This window comes from Sus scrofa, chromosome 14, assembly GCF_054392235.1.
Source record: "Sus scrofa isolate SSC_HxYL_T2T_F1_AM1 chromosome 14, Sscrofa_HxYL_maternal_Yorkshire_Landrace_v2.0, whole genome shotgun sequence".
In the NCBI taxonomy this organism is placed as follows: Eukaryota; Metazoa; Chordata; class Mammalia; order Artiodactyla; family Suidae; genus Sus; species Sus scrofa.
Window position 1 is genome coordinate 31,009,672 of NC_139396.1, and position 18,698 is coordinate 31,028,369.

General features: G+C 43.7%; 1 protein-coding gene across 4 annotated transcripts in view; it reads right to left on the minus strand.

Moving 5' to 3' along the window:
- Positions 1-265: 265 nt before the first annotated feature.
- EBF2 (EBF transcription factor 2) overlaps positions 266-18,698 on the minus strand; it is a 207,922-nt gene continuing 189,489 nt past the window's right edge. For 2 of the 4 annotated variants that reach the window (XM_001927186.8, XM_084997726.1), the window contains 3 exons: positions 18,126-18,311; positions 8,818-8,985; positions 266-3,225 (listed from right to left, as the gene is read on the minus strand). In XM_001927186.8, the coding sequence (XP_001927221.3) occupies positions 3,194-3,225; positions 8,818-8,985; positions 18,126-18,311 (386 nt within the window). In that variant the 3' untranslated portion in view covers positions 266-3,193. Of the gene's footprint in view, positions 3,226-6,546; positions 8,986-18,125; positions 18,312-18,698 lie in introns of those variants that run through there. The other 2 variants (XM_084997724.1, XM_084997725.1) reach the window with 1 other exon arrangement.

Genomic DNA, 18,698 nt, shown 5'->3' on the forward strand with positions numbered 1-18,698 from the left:
GAGTGGGATCATTTGGGTTTTCATGGAGGGATCTGACTAGATGGATACATAGATAAATACACACATAAATATAGCCTGACATCATACATATTCTTTCCTCCTAGAGTGAGCGCTTTAGAATAGTTTCCGTGTAAGCAAAAGCTGTAGGAAGGTTTCCTCAGCCAGAGTTCAGGGACCAACAGCTCTGAGAACATACCCAAATTTAAGAATAAATCCCAAACTCAACTTTCTCCACTTCAAAAAAAAAGGGGGGGCCACGTTTCAATGATTTTTACAGTACAAAAATTTTATTTTTTGTTAGGATAATTTAAAGTTTAAAACTGAAGTAGACATATTCATTTTACAAACAAGATATTCTTTCATAAGTAAGACCATTAAAAACAGTAAACAAAAAAGCTGTCTTTACAAAAAGCTCTGTGCATAGCAACTTTATACTGTATATAACTGACAAAGCAAAACGATAAAATGAAACTATACAGTTTGAAAATGAGACCTTACTGTACAAAAGGTAATGGTTTTTAAACCATGCATATTGAAATGTGCAAAGAAAAACTGGGGGAAAATATGATGCTATAACAAAAAAAAATGAGATAAATAATGAAGTAAATTGTCCCTTTAAATGAAACATCTTAACACAGCTCCTTTTACAAAGATAGGATAGAATTTGTAGTTACCTATAGAAATACTCGTATTCCAAGTGGCACAAAAATAACCTGGGACCAGAATGATTCAATAGCAATGACTAAAGAGGACAGAGTAGCTTTGTTTTTAATTTATTAGTACACTAAAAAAAAAATCATCCTTACACACATTTGTACACTTAAATAGATCTGTCACTGCTGAGGTTCTAGCTGAATGGTCAAGGATGTCTGGTATTTAGTTACACACATTTTTCGGTGTAAAGCTACCAAGAAATTCTACAATCATTTTGAAGACAGTACTGCACTCATCTTCATGCAAGAGCAAAATTCACAGATTCTAAAAGCAATGCTACTTAAAAAAACATTTCCTTATGTTGGGTTGGCTCAAATCCAGGTCGAAACATGCTTGATTTCATTCTGCCTTCACTTTTGCATGGTGATGTTTCTCATCCACACACTCTTCCTCTCCCATCAGATTTTTCACTGGGGAATGTCGTTCTCGTGTGTGTTTCCCTGTATTTTTGGTGTTTTCAGCCCTGACTACAAGGGACTGTTGGCAGTAATTAGAAACATGTCAGGTTTCCAAACCCTTGGATTATCATGTGCGTAGAAATAATATTTGGGTCGTGTTGGGTAGTTCTAGAATATATTAAAGGCAATTAGGACCATTGGGGGTTGAGGGAATGGGGGCACACAGAAGGGAGAATTTATGAAGTCATCGCCAGCTGGCTCAGATGCACTAAAGATGTTTTTCCATGAGAGCTGCATCAGCTTCTAATTAGAACCCCAACCAAGAACCCCAAACTAAGGTCTATGTATAGACTCTACTGTGGTGCTGGTGAGTCAACAAGGAGAACCCTGGCAGGGAAAAAAAATGACATCCTATTGGCAATCCAAATAAGTCTGGCTACATCTCCAGGATCACACGGGCTTTCAAGACTTAGCCCCTGTTAGCAGTTCCTGCAAGGTTTCTCCCCTGTGAGCCAGTCCCAGAACCCACCTCAGGCCCAGGGAACCTTGATGCTTGGAACACAGATGCCCCTACCCTCTGACCCTGCAAAAAAAGCTTTCTATTTCTTTGGACATCAGAAGAGAGATTTAGGCCTTTTCACATGCCTCTTCCGCACCCCATCACATTCTTGCCTAGAAAATGGGAAAAGTTAGATACATTTATTTTTCCCCATGGGAGTTAAATGCCATGAAAGGGGAAGTCTACAGAGGGAAGAAAGGATGTGGCCATGCTGAGATTGACGCTGAAGCGTCCAAGAAACAGAGTCACCTTCTTGAAATCCTGTTTCTGAAGTTCCGTGGGGCTTAAATCTCTGGGCTCCACCAGGTAATCAAAGAGGAGGGGGCATGAGGCTCTGGCGAGGAAGAATTCCACAGGGGCCACTTGGTTGGGAAAGTCAAGTGGCTTTGGCTCTCCTTAAGGGGAGACCTGTCTTTCCCTGGATGCAAAGCCGGGGACGTGCTGAAACATGGGAATTCTCTGTACTGCTCAGGAGGAAAAGGTTGAGAGTCAACATAAATTAAAAAAAAAATATATATATATATATATATATTCACAAAGCGTGAATACCAAAAGGGACATGTAGAGTATTTAGAAAGCAGATGGAGCTGGGAATGGATTAATGGACTTCAGTATTTGTATACGTGCATGGACTTGCATCTTTGTTTCTGCGTCGGGTTTTTCTGAAGGAATCTACATAAGGTACATGTTCTTGCCTGTGGATCAATAAAATGATGGCCAAAGAGGGGGATGGGAGATAAGAGTCTAGTAAGTAACTGCAGTAATAATCACACACCTTTTAAACTTGTTACTACATGTTTGCATCACTTTCATTTTACATCAGGAAGAGAAATTCCTCTCTCCTCCAAAAAGGTCTTAATTTCTACCTCTACTTACAATAAGTTACACGTTTATTTATTTAAATAATTGTAAAACATTTTAAAATTTTTCCCTTTTTTGTTTGTTTTTTTGTTTGTTTTTTAAAGAGATTAAACTATAAGCAAACACACATACAACAACATTTCCTCATTCAATTCAGGTTTCGTTTTAAGAAAGTCTTTCATGCTGGTACCCTGTTTTGCTCAATTTTTTTTTTTCTGCATAAACTAAATTGGTATCTGAAAGGCTTCATAGAAAATAGAAACTTTCAACTTTTTTTTTTCCTACAAAGAAAAACAAATAGTATCCAAAATATTAAGCATGAATTGTTTGCCAATTTTTTTTTCTTAAATATTTTACAAACATAGGAAGGTGGTTCTCATAATGTTTATAACAAAGAATTGCATTTCTGCTCTTAGCACTGACTACGTCAATGACATCTTTTGTCCTTGTTCCCAAGAGGGTCAGTTTGTGTAGCTGCCATGAGAGAGAGCTACAGGAGAAACGTGAGACCAGGCAAGAGGCAGCTCGTTGCAAACCCAAATCTGTCCATCATGTTCATTTGGGGGCACAACTCTCCCCAAAGAGCTCGTAGTGCTTTCTTCACTATTGGTCCATCAGAGTGAGTAGTTTTGTGCTATTAGAAAGCAGTTCTTCCTCGTCTTTACATCGGGGGTACGACAAGTCCGGTCATGGCTGCAAGGAAAGAGTAGCACAGGAATGAGCCTCAGAGAGTGTTTAAGTCTAGAAGCCGGGGAGGAGGGCAGGAGGTGGGATTGACAGTCTGCTGTGGTCCAGGGTGATGAGGCCCCCAGCCGATTGGGGAACCCATTTTCTGCAGGTTTGGTCTAGCAGACAGCCAGAGAGAGGCACCTTATAGAATCACTGAAATATAAACAAAACTGGTTGAAGTTTCACTTGGGAGGCCTGGAATTGTGTTTTGTTTTGTTTTATATGAAGGGGTTGTACACATGACATAATAGACATAAGCATGTAAAGTGTAATATATGTGTGATATAGTTTTCATTATTAGACTGAAAGAATTTCTGGATGCTATGGTTTCAAATCACTTAGTTGGATGGGGGAAATAAAGTCCAGGTGCCAAGCCCTATTGAGTTACTTAGTAGGCATCATTTATAACAAACCAGACTTTCTATCCATTCCAGCTAAATGTGATGAGTTTTTTTCTGACTAGCTCACCTTCCTTTGGGGCTCACTGCTATATGTGATGCCTGTTCCCTCGTGCGTGCTGACCCACTGGAACAGAAAACTTAATTTGGTTCCTAATTCGGGAGTCACCCCAATCTCTACTCTGCATCCTCTGTCCAAGTGCAGTGTCCAGCATCCCTCCCTCTTGTCAAGTGGCATCAGGTCCACAGTTTCCCCTCAATATGGGAAATAAAGCAGCATCCGTACAACATGGAAAAATCACACAGCAAAACGGACCCCTCTGGCGTTCCCGTCATGGCGCAGTGGTTAATGAATCCGACTAGGAACCATGAGGTTGCGGGTTCGGTCCCTGCCCTTGCTCAGTGGGTTAAGGATCCGGCGTTGCCGTGAGCTGTGGTGTAGGTTGCAGACGCGGCTCGGATCCCGTGTTGCTGTGGCTCTGGCGTAGGCCGGTGGCTCCAGCTCTGATTCGACCCCTAGCCTGGGAACCTCCATATGCTGTGGGAGCGGCCCAAGAAATAGCTAAAAAGACAAAAACAAACAAACAAACAAAAAAAAACAGACCCCCTCTGACCTTGGCTTTCAAAGTGATGAACCCATCAAATTTTCACCTGCTTGGAAACTGGCAGACTAGTTTCCTTGTATTGGAACATCAAACCCTATCTACAATTTGATCCTTTGAGTCTTATTGTCTAAGCCCTGCCTAGGGCTTATCAAATATCATAGAAGCATTTTGCTGAATGGTGCTCACTAAGCTTATAAGCAAGTGGCCAGAATTCTTCCTGCTTCTTCTGACACCTCCTTCTCCCTCCCTCCCCTCCCCCCCACTTCCCTTCCTCGTCCCCTTCTCTCCTTGCCAGCTAGTGTTCTTCCGCAGAATTGTCAGCTGTCTATTTCCCTGCCCATCCAGGCTTTATTGAATGTTTGTGAGATCTGGATTAAGGTCTTACACAGCTAGTGAAGCCTTAATTATTTTTGCCTGTATTACTGTATATTGAATCGATGTAACTTTTCAATAAAGGCAGTTCAATTCTGGACACTCCCCAATGATTTGGAGATAGAGCAACCCTGGTAATTATCCCAGAGTGTAGGAGGTTTATTTTATTCTTTTTTTTTTTTTTTCTCCTGGAGGGAGCTGGAAAATGAATCCGGCACCTAGTGCATAATATTATCTCGACAATCTCTAGTCATCAACTGTGAATGCCTGATAAATGAGGTGGAAGGTGGGAAAATGAAAGCGGTTCCTGTAGCTCCCCAGCAGTAGGATCCCGCTCACGTTTCCAACTTTAACTTGTCTATTACACTTAAAACTCATCAGCCCCTTCCTTCTTCTGCGTCCTCAGAGAGTTATCCAGGGAGCTTATTAAAAGGGCAGAGCCTCTCCAAGGACAAGATCCACCTCGTGCCTGAGAACAGATTTCACAGGTTTTCCTTCTTCCTGGTCTTACATCAAGCACTAGGTAGGCTGCACTCTGCTCCGTGGTGACCCTGGCTTTTTTTTTTTTTTTTTTTTCCTTTTTTTTAGGGCCGCACCCAGGGCATATGTAAGTTCCAGGCTAGGGGTCGAATCAGAGCAACCAGCCTATACCACAGCCCCAGCAACGCAGGATCCAAGCTACATCTGCAGCCTACACCACAGCTCACGGCAACACTGGATCCTTAACCCACTGAGCGAGGCCAGGGATTAAACCCACATCCTCATGGATACTCATCAGGTTCTTAACCCACTGAGCCACAACAGGGACTCTGACCCTTGCTTTTTAATTGTGGAAACCAGAGCCAACAAACAGAAAGCCAAGTTAATTGGAGAAAATGCAAGCATTTTCACAGAGGGAGCGGGGAGAATGCTTCACTGCACTTTGATATTTTTTTTTTTACCCTAGACATTTCGTGGGAATGTAATAATCCTGCCTCAGTCCAGGTGGAAAGTAGGTACCCGCAAACAGAGAGGAGAGGAACTACACGATTTCTGTCTCCTGAGAGAGAACAGGCCACCGGAGCTCAGGCTCTGGGTCAAAATGTCTGAGTTGAAGTCATCAGTCACTGGCTGCGTGGCTCCAGGTAAGCTCCTTAACTAACAACAGTGATAACAGTATCACCTGCCCCTCCGGGTCCCGTGTGAGGCTGGAAAACGAGAATTCGTGTAAAGCACCTGTTCAGCATCTCGCACATGGCCTCCACTAAGGGTTTGCGAGTCTCGGAGCACTGCGGCACAGACTCTCTGCAGGTGATTAAGCTCATCACATCTTACAGCAAGTGTGGAGAAGAACCTCCCTCGCAGCCTGGATCACCCTACACCTCAGAGCACATTTTCCCTCTCCCGCAGTCTGTCCCTCAAGAGATGGAGCCTCTCAGCCCCGCTCCCCAATCCCAGGACCCCCCTCATGCAGTGACTGTGGGTGGTGCCTTCAAGGTCAGCTTGGTTGGCTCCCTCTCTGCACGGATGGGACTCCTGGTCATGTTAGACCTTGAACTGCTAGTCACCTGGTCGAAAATGAGGAAGAATAGGAGTGAAAGCTTCTGGAAAGCATCCTTGCTCAGTCCCAGCCTCTCTCTGCCGGGCTGTTGGAGAGGCCCTTTCCTTACCTTTCCTAGTTCTTCGCACACATTACTTCCCGACCACCTTGGGAGAGAGCTGTCGGTTCTCCTGGTTAACAGGCAAGAAAACTGAGGCTCTTGGATGATAAAGACGGGATGAATGCACATGGCCTGCAAGGAGCTGAGCTCCCGCTCCAACAGCTTCTGCTGAAGTCAAGTCGCGTGTTCTTCCCACGGCTGCTACGCTTTGAGGTTCTCCTTGGAATTCTTCCATGTTCCTCCATGCACTTCCTTATATTTTCATAGTTCTTTGTAAGTTTTTTAGTCTCCAGTTCCTAACTGAAGTGTTCTCCTTCTCCTCCTCCAGCCCCACCCACACACCATTCTCCTCCTCTTTCTTAAGGTTCAACTCACAAGGGAAATTTGAGGGGACTTGTAGGACCCCACAGAGGCCCAGGACTTCTCAGTGATTCTACAGAAATGGACTAGAGCCCAGGGCCTGTGCGTGTGTGTAACCTGCCCAATCATCACGCCTGCAGACACACTTAGGAATGTGCCACTCAGCCACTCTGTCACCGGTGGTGACAAGCTCGCATGGCTGAGGACTCTGGAGAGGGACTGCTGGCTGTGCCGGCTGCTGCTGTCCCTACAAGGAAACCTCGACGTGACCACACAGACCCTTCCAGCTCTCGGGGACAGCTCCACTCTGACTGGGTGACATCACAGGGGGCCTGGTGAGGCACACAGCCACTGGTAGAGTGGGGATTCCTGGCCAGTAAAAGTTTTGTCCTGGCCTCCCTAAGGGCCGAGAGCAGGGCAGGCCTTACCAGTGGGTTTCCTTGGATGGCACAGACCTGGAAGATCTGTGTCAACCAGCTCTACTCTCCCAACTCAGTGCATGTGGTGGGGGCGGGGGGGGGGCGGTGGCAAGGGGCCATCCGGGGACATTTTTCTTTCTCCAAATAAAGCTGCAGATATTTGTAAGAGTTGCCTGGAGTGAGCAAAGGGCCGCGCCTCCTGTCCTCCTCCTGCACCTGCACCCCCCATACCCTTTCTCGGGCCTCTCACATTGCATTTCCCCAGTGAGACCTGGGTCCCCCCACCCCCTGGCTTCAGGGACATGACTAAAACCACAGAACTTGGAAAGGGCTGGGCATCATCACTGAAGAGGTTGTAGGGAAGGGAAAGATGCAGCAAAAATTCAGCAAGTGTTTTTCTTCCCTAGTTGGCAGTGAAGCCATCATGGGGGACACTCTGAGCATGTCCCCTAATGGCAGGCTAGAAACCACTGGTCTTTGATGAGAGATGGGGCAGGTGGAGACACTTAACTCCAGGATGAGCCTGTTTCTCTCTGGATCAGACATCTGGATGAAAAGCAAACATATATATATATATATGTGTGTGTGTGTATTTTTTTTCCTTCGAATATACAGATGTTTCCAACTACTCACATGCCGGGTGGCATATAGACCCAGCTGCTTTGTCTCGTTAGAAGCGAACGAATTTTCTCTTCTGAGGGCTGGGTTTTCAACTCTCATTTCACAGTTTGTCAATTCCCTAGACATTGAGGAGGTACCATCGCTATAATGGTACAATGTGTCAGGAAGCGGATGGACTGCCCAGGGCTGTGTGGGTCACAACTGGCAAATGCACCTTCGCAGGTACCCCCCAAAGGGTGGAGAACCTCTGCACAGTCATAAAGCCACTAGGCTGATGCCAGCCCAGGGGCAGCACAGCCCATCCAAGGCACTGCTGACCTCAGAGGCTTTGATCCACGGGGGCTTAACCAAACCTCTGCCCTTTTTGGTTTTACCCAACCCTGCTTGTCGTGAATGTTTTCATGTCAAGACGCGAGGAGCAGCCTAACAATAACGGGGGTCGCCAGGCTCCCTAGCGTTCAGCAGTTTCCAATTTGCTCTTTTGCCATCAGCTGCCTCCCATTCCCAAGGAGATGATTAGATTCTCATGTACTCATCACATTTGTGTTACGTCATGTCATATTATATTTTAGGATGCTGCTCAAAAACGGGTTTGACGGGTGATATTAATGTTTGCTCTTAGACGCAGTATGTCTTTTTTTCTCTCTTCCCTACCCCACCTCTGATCAGGCATCTGCTGTCAATTTGACAAGCATGTAACCAGAACTCCCAGAACTCGCTGGTTGCTCCTGATGGATCCTATCCATTTGTGCCACAGGTCTGGGTACACACTGCAGATGGCAGCCCGATTAAGTAAGCAGTAATCACCATGTGGCATCCGTGGTGGTGGCCAGGCACCTTCTGGGAAATAGTGACATGGTCTTGTGAAAAGCAAGGTCTGGGGACCCCCAAACACCACTGGAGGGTACGTATGGCTCTACCCTAGTCTATTTGTATCCTTGCAGAGTTGTCCAACTTCTCTGTTTCCCCCCGTCCTACTCTTGGATAGAGAACCAGCCCAGCTATAGAAACCATGCTGGTTCCACGATGAAAACACCAAAGCATCCCCTTGTAGTAAATGGCTAGAGACACAGAAGGATTTACTTTGCTGGTCCTGTGGCGCATGTACCAGGCTTACTCCCAAAGCACTCGCCTTGCTTACCTCTGAATCCATTTCCATTGCCACTGGAGCAGGCGGGCGAAGGGGAGCCTTGGGGCCTGATGACAGGGGCAAAGGCACTCTTCTGTTTGACAGCAGGAAAAACTGAAGAGGAAAACGGGAGGATGGAGGACGTGCTGGAAGATCCAACAGTGGGACTCGATGACATGACTGGAAAGGAAATGCACAATCCTTTTTTTAGAAAGGGTCAGATGTAGGAGGTCAATTGCTTTAGTACATACAACCTGCACGCATAGATGGAGGAAGTGACAAATTTGTTCCAGGCATTGTTCCAGAGTCCAGAGATTCAAAAAGAAGTTGAGTGTGACAGTGTCCCTGCCCTGTACAGGGGGAGGGATAGACATAAAATAACGAAGAGGGTCATCACCCTGTTGGAGGCTATACACGATGCTAAGAAGATACAGCAAGTAGAGTTAGCAGGGCATTGGCAGGAGGTGATATTGTGATAGCTCTTAATCCACAAGCAGAAGCGCAACAAGGGGAGTCTAAGACCAACATCCAAAAAAATGATCAGGTCTACTAAAAAACAGAAACCTCTTTTTTTTTTTTTTTTTTTGTAACCTGGAAAAAGTAGTCCTGTCTGGAAGCCATGTGCCTCCCTGGCAATTCTCAGGGCACCAGAGGTTTGATCTGGGGGGTTGGCGTCTTCTCCAAGCACCATCTCTATGGGCCACTTCCTCATTAAATGTAAAAGTTTATTAACATTCAAGAGATTCCCTCCCTCTCCCTCTGCTTTCAGAACTCCTGGGAAATAAAGCTGCAAGTCAGCCTCCTCTGATGTAATGTGTAGAAAAACCCACCAATATTAACATTAAAATTATTTCAAGGAAGCCAAAAGCTGAGCGTTGTGATTTCCAAGAAAAATAAAGGCAATTTACGCAACATAGTGCCCCGCCTCTTAAAGTCAGATACTCCACCAAGTTTCATCATAGAAGAAGATAATTTCCTTCTTTGAGGTTCAGCTGGCTCAAGAAAGGAGTAAACTTGAGTTCACAAGGGTAAAACTGTTAGATATAGAGTTTTATAGTATAGGGTCAAGGTTCAGGGACTCATTTTAGCAAAATCTCCAGAATGCTGAACTCTCCAAGTCACATGACTTGGTAAAAGAATTTCTGGAATGTATATATATATATATATATATATATATATGCAGTGGAATACTACTCAGCCATAAAAAAGAATGAAATTGTGTCATCTGCAGCAGCATGGATGCAGCTGGAGATTATCATACTAAGTGAAGTAAGTCAGAAAAAGAAAAACAAATACCACATAACACTTATATGTGGAGTCTAAAATATGGCACAAATGGACCCATCTACAGAACAGAATCAGACTCACAGAGAACAGACTGGTAGTTGCCAAAGGGGAGGAGAGAGAGAGTGGGACGGGTTTGGAATTTGGGGTTAGTAGATGCAAACTATTAATATTTAGAATGGATAAGCAATGAGGTCCTGCTGTACAACACAGGGAACTATATCCAATCTCCTGTGATGGACCATGATAGAAGATAATATAAAAAAAGAATGTGGAGTTCCCGTTGTGGCAGAGCGGAAACGAATCTGACTAGGAACCATGAGGTTGCAGGCTCGATCCCTGGCCTTGCTCCATGGGTTAAGGATCCGGCATTGCCATGAGCTATGGTGTAGGTTGCAGATGAGGCTCGGATCTGGCATTGGCTGTGGCTGTGGCGTAGGCTGGCAGCAACAGCTCCGATTAAACCCCTAGCCTGGGAACTTCTATATGCCGTGGGTGCGACCCTAAAAAGACAAAAACACCAAAAAAAGAGAAAGAAAAGAATGTGTATTTGTATGTGTGTTTGTGTGTGTGTGTATGACTGAGTCACTTTGCAGAAATTGGCACAACATTGCACGTCAAATATGCTTTCATTTTTTAAAAGTTAAAAAAGAAAAAAGAATTACTAGAACGTAATGGCAAAGCCCATGATGACGACTAAGAGTGCTCACTTCTGCTTCATATCATCAGTGGCCCAGATGCTTCACAAAGTAAATCTGGAAATGAGGACATAAGGGTGAGCTATGATTCAAAGACCAAGTATAAGGTGAATTGAAGGTCCAATGTTCTGATACGCTGTATCATGTCACCCCCTCTCCCTATAATGATAGATTTGGGGCTCTTTTCACACCATTGCATATATATAGCAGTCATACAGCATACCTCCAATATGATGTCTTTTACAGCTGAACTACAAACTAAAGACTTCAAGAAAAGAGCTCTATTTAAAACATGCTTATTCTCAAGTAGGCCTGATTTAAAGGACTGTGCATTTGGAAGCATCCAAATATATGTCTTTCCACAATATGAATCAAAAGACAAACTTGGAAAGGAGGGTAAAATCCTGCAAGAATCCCATGTAATACTTGAAGATGTGAATGAAGAAGAAATTTGGCTAATTCACTATTCTAATGGGAGAGGGTACAGGGTTAAACACTGAGAATGGATCTTATTCATAGTTCCAAGCCAATCTACTCTTCTAGCCTTGGTTTTAGCTTCAATGAAATGTGTGGGTGATAAGTGGGCAGGAGGACCTCTCCCCTCTCTATCAAGGCACAGAATTAGAACCCAAAGAAAAGCTGAGCCCCAGGAGCCTCTGATTCTGACCACCCAGTCTCTGCCATACTCTGTGATCCATGTGGGCACCAGAATGGTGCCTTGGTTTCTAGGTCTGCAATAGCAGAATCTCCTTCATACACCATGATGACAAAAGAGGGTTTGTATAATGTGGATTATGTGCGTGCGCACGCACACACACACACACTCTCAATTCCATTTATATTCAGCATATGGCTCACTTTTGCAAACATTTCTTTTCCAATAACAGATCCTAAAGCAAGCTCATTAGATCCAATGTGGCTGCCTTGAAAAGGAATCACTTCAAGCTCCACCAAGTGATATAAAAGAATTGCTACAGAGTCCAATAAATGCAGAGCTCTAACATGCCCATTTGCAGTATTTTTTGCCAATTGTTTGCAAGATGTCAAATGATGTTCAGATTTAAAATTTAATGCAGCTGTAACAGAATTTTAATCCACCTATGTCAACAATTTCTATGTTTGTCCACTTAAAAAGACAATAGTACTATAAGAGCCAGAAGGTTTTGTTAAAAAAAAAATTTAAGGAGGCATTTATCTTAACAGATATTAAAACTTGTGATAAGTCTACATCAATGAAATCAGTGTTAAACTAGCATAGAAATAGGAAGACAAATCCTTGGAAAAAGTAGAGTCCAGAAACAGACCTGGGTATACGTGAGAATTAAAACTTAATAAAGGTGACATTTCAAATTAGTGGGGAAATAAACACATGGGAACAATACACTGGCCGTTTGGAGACAAAATTTAGAGTGCTTCCTCATGTTAAACACAAAAGTAAATCTAAGCAGATTAAGGAGTTATTTGTAAAAACAAAATTAAAAAGGAGCTAGTAGAACAACTGGGAAGTTACATAATTTACCTAATCCTTGCAACCACAAAGCCTAAACAGAATATCATAAGATAGATTTATTATGTGACAAAAAATATCTGTGACACATGCAGAAAAGGCAGATGACAAACTAGGAAAAATATTTGTCATAATTATTTAGATATGTTCAAATCCTCAATAGCTACTAAGTTTTGATAGATTAATCAGAACACATCCCAACAGAAAAATGGGCAGAGGATGTGAAAAGGAATGTCACTGAAGGAAAAATGAAAATGGCCCAAAGGCCTTTATAGACCTATAAATGGTCACATCGGTTAGTAATCACATGCAGATTAAAACAGTAATGGGGTGTTATTTTCCACTTACCAAACTGATAAAGATTAAGAAAAAAATTAACAGGGCAGGGAAATAGATCCTCTGCCTTCTCTAAGGGGAGCCGTATCCTCTCTGGAGGGACTTTGGTAATACGTATCAAAGTATTTTAAAATGTGCCTATTTTTTAACCCAGTAATTCAGTGTCTAGAAATTAATCCCAAAGAGATAATCATAAATGTGCAAAAAGAACAAAATCCAAGGGCGTTTTAACAGCCCTGAAAAACTGGGAAATAAACGAACTGACCAGCAATAGGATAAACTATCTTAGGTCCATAAAATTAAACATTAAAACAAATATTGGAGAAGAACATTTAACGGCATGGAAAGATATGCCTCCTCAGGTGACTAAAGCAGATTACATAATAACATAGACAATGAACGCACTTTTAGTTTTTAAAAAACCTACAAAGCAAAAGTCTAAAAGGATGCGTCACACATCCAGAGTTTTAAGACGTTGTCTCTAGCAGACAGGATGATGAAGATTCTTAAATTTCTTCCATTTACTGGTCCGTATTTTCAAAAATTTTACAATGAACGTGTATTATTTTTGATGTAGCAGAAAGCAGTAAAAGCTGTGAAAAGAAACAAATGGAAAATCTCTATATTTGGGGGAAAATAATAACAATCCTTAGCAATAGGCATAATAGCTTTCCTGGATGTTAATGTTCCTCTTGGATCTAAGGCTTAACTGCCTGTAAACAAGGTTGTCTGTGAACCTTTCTGTTACACAAAAGTAAAGAGACCAATAAATTCACAAATTCCTGGGGAGAGCTTGTTGATGGCAGTTCATGTGGCAACGCAGACATCACTCCTAATGTCTGTTCTCCATGCTTAGGAAACAGGTCTGCATTACGGATGGGGTTTATGGAGCTTTGCTTCCTATCTGGGACTTTGATAATTTCGCCACTTTTCTCTCACTCTCTTTTTCATTGAGCTTATGACTGAAGCCCATTAGCTGTGCATCAGAGCAGACACTGCCGTTTTCAAAATGTACTTATCCATGGCTAGAAGGCTGTACTTTAAAAGTTAACAGTGGTTATGTCTGGATAGAAAGAGTGTCATTTTTCTTTTTTACAGAGACATGCTTTTCAAAGTGTCTATAATGAGAATGTTACCATTGTAATAGGATTTTTTTCTTTTCTGAAGAAAAAGGCCATAGAAATACTCCAAAATGTTAACAAGGGATTTTTTTTGGGGGGGGGGTGTTTGTTTGTTTTTTACGGTGGGAGTATGCTTTCGTTATAAAACTATTTTCACATGTTCTCAATCTTCTACCAAAATCTAATATGCTACAACAGGAAAATGTCTTGGTTTTTATTTTTGAAAATATGAAAACATTGAGGCCCGGGGTATAGGCTAAGATGATATCAGCCAAGTAGGAATCCCAAAGCACAGGTTGGATTCCTAGCTGTATAGATCCTGTTCCAACCTTTGGATGTGCCTGGTGGTTATTCCACTTTGGAAGAAGTGGTCCCTTGTGTGTTGCAGGCGTGTTGAGTAGAACATCTTTGGGGACCCCAGAGTGTACCGTTTTAGGAAAGTTGATCACACGTACTTGAAACTGAAAATTTCTCTGGACACCTCTCTCTATGGCTAGAGGCCAAAGTAAAGGCAAGCACTTCTGGCCCAGAAATCTCTGTGAACGTGAGGCGTTAAGGAAAAACCACTTTTCTTCTTCTAAGGCCGGGTTGGCTTGCACCATCCCAGCTGGAACTCGCTGGGCACATATCCTCCTTTGCATCGAGCCATTGCATTTGTTGGCGCTGAGGGGTCTGTCAGCATTTCATTATAACCCCCTATTGTCAGGGGTTTAGAATTCAGCCATAAAAACTTGCACTGAGCTGGAACTTGGCACACACTGCTACCGCCAGGAAGTGAAGTTTGTATGTGAAATTGAAAAAACATCTGTTTGGCCATTTTTGAAGTGGTGTGAGTGCAAAAGCAGTAAAGATGCAGGTTTTTGATACTCTGCGTTGGCCATAATGCAAGTCAACTTGACCGAGAGGCTTGGCTTTATTTCTTTTTAACGTCTCTGGCAAGTGATTGCTCCGTGGCATGGCCTGGCCACATCAGACTAGTTTAAAAAATAAAATGAAAAATTGGAGAAGGGTGTTTTCAGACACAAGCAACTGAACTGATGAAATGGTTTCCCTCTGAGCTTTCTATTTATTTATTTATTTCCCAGAAAATTTGAGACTTTGCTGGTTAGAAATACAAATCGCATGCTATTATAATGAACTCTGTGAGGTATTCCGTATTTTTGCAGTAGGGGATTTTATTGCAAGGAATGTACCATTTGGAATCCCATTCTCCGTCTGCAGTTCCTCCAGACCCTCCCTCAGAAAACAAAGGTGCAAGGGGTCTCGCAGACCCAGTAGGAAACGTGGTGCTCTCTGCTGAGTTTCTCACTGCCTCTAGGCAGGGCGTCTTTCTCTCTTTTGCATATGCTCTCTTGTTTTAAGGGGTGATTTAAAGAGTTGGGGTATTACTTTTTCTTGTGGCCGTGGGACCGAGTGATCAAGAAAGGAGAGCGGAAGAAAGCTGTCACTTGGTGAAGTGGGAAGGGTCCCTCCCTCCCTACCAAATGAATTTCCTACTAAGAAACGTCAAGGGAGTTCCCGTCGTGGCGCAGTGGTTAACGAATCCGACTAGGAACCATGAGGTTGTGGGTTCGGTCCCTGCCCTTGCTCAGTGGGTTAACGATCCGGCTTTGCCGTGAGCTGTGGTGTAGGTTGCAGACGCGGCTCGGATCCCACGTTGCTGTGGCTCTGGCGTAGGCCGGTGGCTACAGCTCTGATTCAACCCCTAGCCTGGGAACCTCCATATGCCGCGGGAGCGGCCCAAGAAATAGTAACAACAACAACAACAACAACAACAAAAGACAAAAAAGAAAAAAAAAAGAAACGTCAAGCCATCAACACCCAAGGGGCAGTTTCATTCATCCAGTCCATTCACTCACACTCTCTGTCTTTCCACTCACACCCCATCCCCTCCTCTCCATCTTATTTTCTCTCCATCTCCCTCCTCCACCACCACACTGTACACTGTATGTTATTATATGAGCCATTTTTGACTGATCCAAACAATTTCATATGGTTCAACCTAACACACATATTTTATTCACAAATGTATGCTTGAACAGATGAAATTGCACATTTTTTGGAAATCATAGAGAAGTGGATTCAAAGGTCCTAGCCTAAGAAGGTGTTAAGATACGTGAAATATTTTACTATTATTAAATAATTTAAAAACAAGATATTCTGAATCTGATGACACATGGTTAGCCCCACTTTTACTATTTATCAGCTGTGAATCCTTGAGTACGTCATTTAATAACCCTTCATTGTCGAAGAAGGGGAAATGATGATACTGATATAATCAATTCTATTAATAAATATATAAGTATGTAAATTATATATAAATTATTATTGTTGTTATTTTGGTTTTTAGGGCCACATCTACAGCATATGGAAATTCCCTGGCTAGGGGTCAAATTGGAGCCGTAGCTGCCGGCCTGCACGCAGACACAGCATTGTGGGATCCCACACCACATCCCATGGCAATGCCGGATCCTTAACCCACTGAGCGAGGCCAGGGATGGAACCCACATGCTCATGGACACGAATCGGGCTCGTTTCTGCTGAGCCACAGCGGGAACTCCCTGTTAGCACTATCACATCCATGTCACGTAAGGTTGTTGTGAGGATCTGAAGGGACTCTGTGTGAACACGCTTTTTAGGCCATAAGGCAGAAGGTAATTGTAAACTCTCCTTACTGGTGTGACTGTTATCATGTAGCATTATTTACACAATGGCTCTTTTGCCCTTGTATCACTCCCAGAGCCTGTTGAATATATAGTCCCTTTACACACAGGGGGCCCTCTCCACAGGGATGCATGGGAGAAACCTCTCCAAGGTCTCAGCCACAGAAAAATCAGGTTTCTCCTCAGCTACTAAAAATAATAATAGTAATAACAATATGCGGCCCTAACATTTTATAACAAAGAGGGTGTCTCTCTTTGCTTTACCATCCTGTAGGCCTCCCAACCAAGTTAATGGTCCCTGGAATAGACCACACAGCATCCGTGCTGGCCCTTGAATTCATCTCCTTTTTCCATCCATATTTCTTTTTCTTTTATCTCAGTGTCTATTTTATACTTTGATAATACCCATCTGACTATTAATATTCCCCCAAGGCATTTTTGGAACAAGAGAAAGTAAAAACAACTAAAATAAATATGGAAATAAATAAAGCAAGCCACAGTTTGCTTACCTCGGTCCCTCTGATCTAATTGACCTGGGCCATCTAACAGGGCACAACAAAGAACTCATGTCTTTGTGGCAACAAGATGTTAGCTGTCCTAGAAGAATGAACCTCTGCCACTTGGTTACTGTATCTTCACACCTCTGACCAGAGTGTTGAGTGCAATGAATTGAACAGCTGACCCAGAGATAACACCTGGGTGTGTGCCCTCAAGGAACCACACAGGCTCAAAGGCTAAGAGCAGCAGCTTCCAGACCCCGGGCACATCACTTCTGGGCTGTGGTAGAAATGGCCTTGACGCGCCCTTGTTCCTGGCACTAGTGAACCACGCTGGGCAAACAGAGGGCTTGCAGCAGAGCCTTGCAACAAGGTCCAGTATTCCAAGGACACTCCACTCAATCACTCAGACTCTCCAGGGCGGCTCCTCCCCCGGCCTGAAGCATTCCGTAAGTAGGTTGGAAAAATGTATCTTTTCTCAGGCTCCTGGGACCACTGTGCAAGGTGCCACCTTGGTCCCCAAAGCCACCCAAATGAGTTTTCATAACTTCCTAGAACATCTAGCTTGCTGCCAGCCCACAGATGAGACTAGGGGCTTCTGTCCCCATATGTTACATTGTCACCAGTGGTCAAGTTCCATCTGTATGGAGGTACATAAGGGAGGGGAGAGCCATGTAACAAAGTGAGATGGAAGCATGGTGTGTTCCCCAGAATAACCTGAAGTCATCGACTCTGTGTCCAGATTGTTGCCCTGCTCTCTTCTAGCTGTTGCCCTGCTCTCTTGGATAAGTCAGTTAACTGCTGTGTACCTAAACGCCCTGGCCTATGACAAGGAGATAATACGGACCTCAGACATTTCTCGTGAAGACTAAATATGACACTAATCACAAAGTGCCTAATGAAGATATACAGAATGTTTACTGAAATGGAATCTTAAGTCTTCACTACCAGCTACACAAGCCACATCTATTCTTCCTCTGTAAAAGGAGACCAGTCCTTTTCTTTCCCTTTGAAGGCTTTGAGTAACCAAACAAGCCCAAATGAGTCCACTAAAGGCAAAGTACAAAAGGCAGGAAGGATGTTTCATGAGGAAACTGGATGACTCCTCCAGGAGTCAGGAAGATATTGGAGTGTTACTCTCCCTCAGAAGGCTGAAGAGTAAAACCCAGGGACAGAGAGACAAGGAGAGCTGGACAGACACACAAGGCACTTACTTCCATATGGGGAGCCGGTGGGGGAGCCGTTTAGAAATCCTGGTGACCCTGGAACACCCAGGTTGGCCATGGGGACGTTGCTGTAGCCATTCATACTGTTACTGGAGGTGCTGTAATTAGACTGCTGAGGGGTGGAGCTGGAAGAGTAGCCTCGTGGAGAGATGCTGCTTGTGTTGCGGATATATCCTGGACCACAAAGAGAAAGCCCAGATAAGTGACCCTGTGTACACACACACACACACACCACGCGTACACACTGAGCGTGGACCAAATATGGCAGCCCAGGTCCACATGGCCCCCAGACTATTGAATTCCACCAAGCCGACTGTGGGCAGTAGTGGAAAATCTGCCATTTGTCTTCAGATTTTTTATACCTTCCTGACTCTTCCCCATTCTGCACAAAACCATATCCCTGAAATTCCCCCCTTTCTTCCTTTTCCTATTTGCAGTCAACATCTCCGCTCATGCCTAGAAGTGAATGTCTCACAGCAGCGTGCAGTGACATCTCCCCAGTCATAGTTCCTGTGACACTAGAGCCTCTTGAGATACCGATGGGTATCACTGAACAAAGCA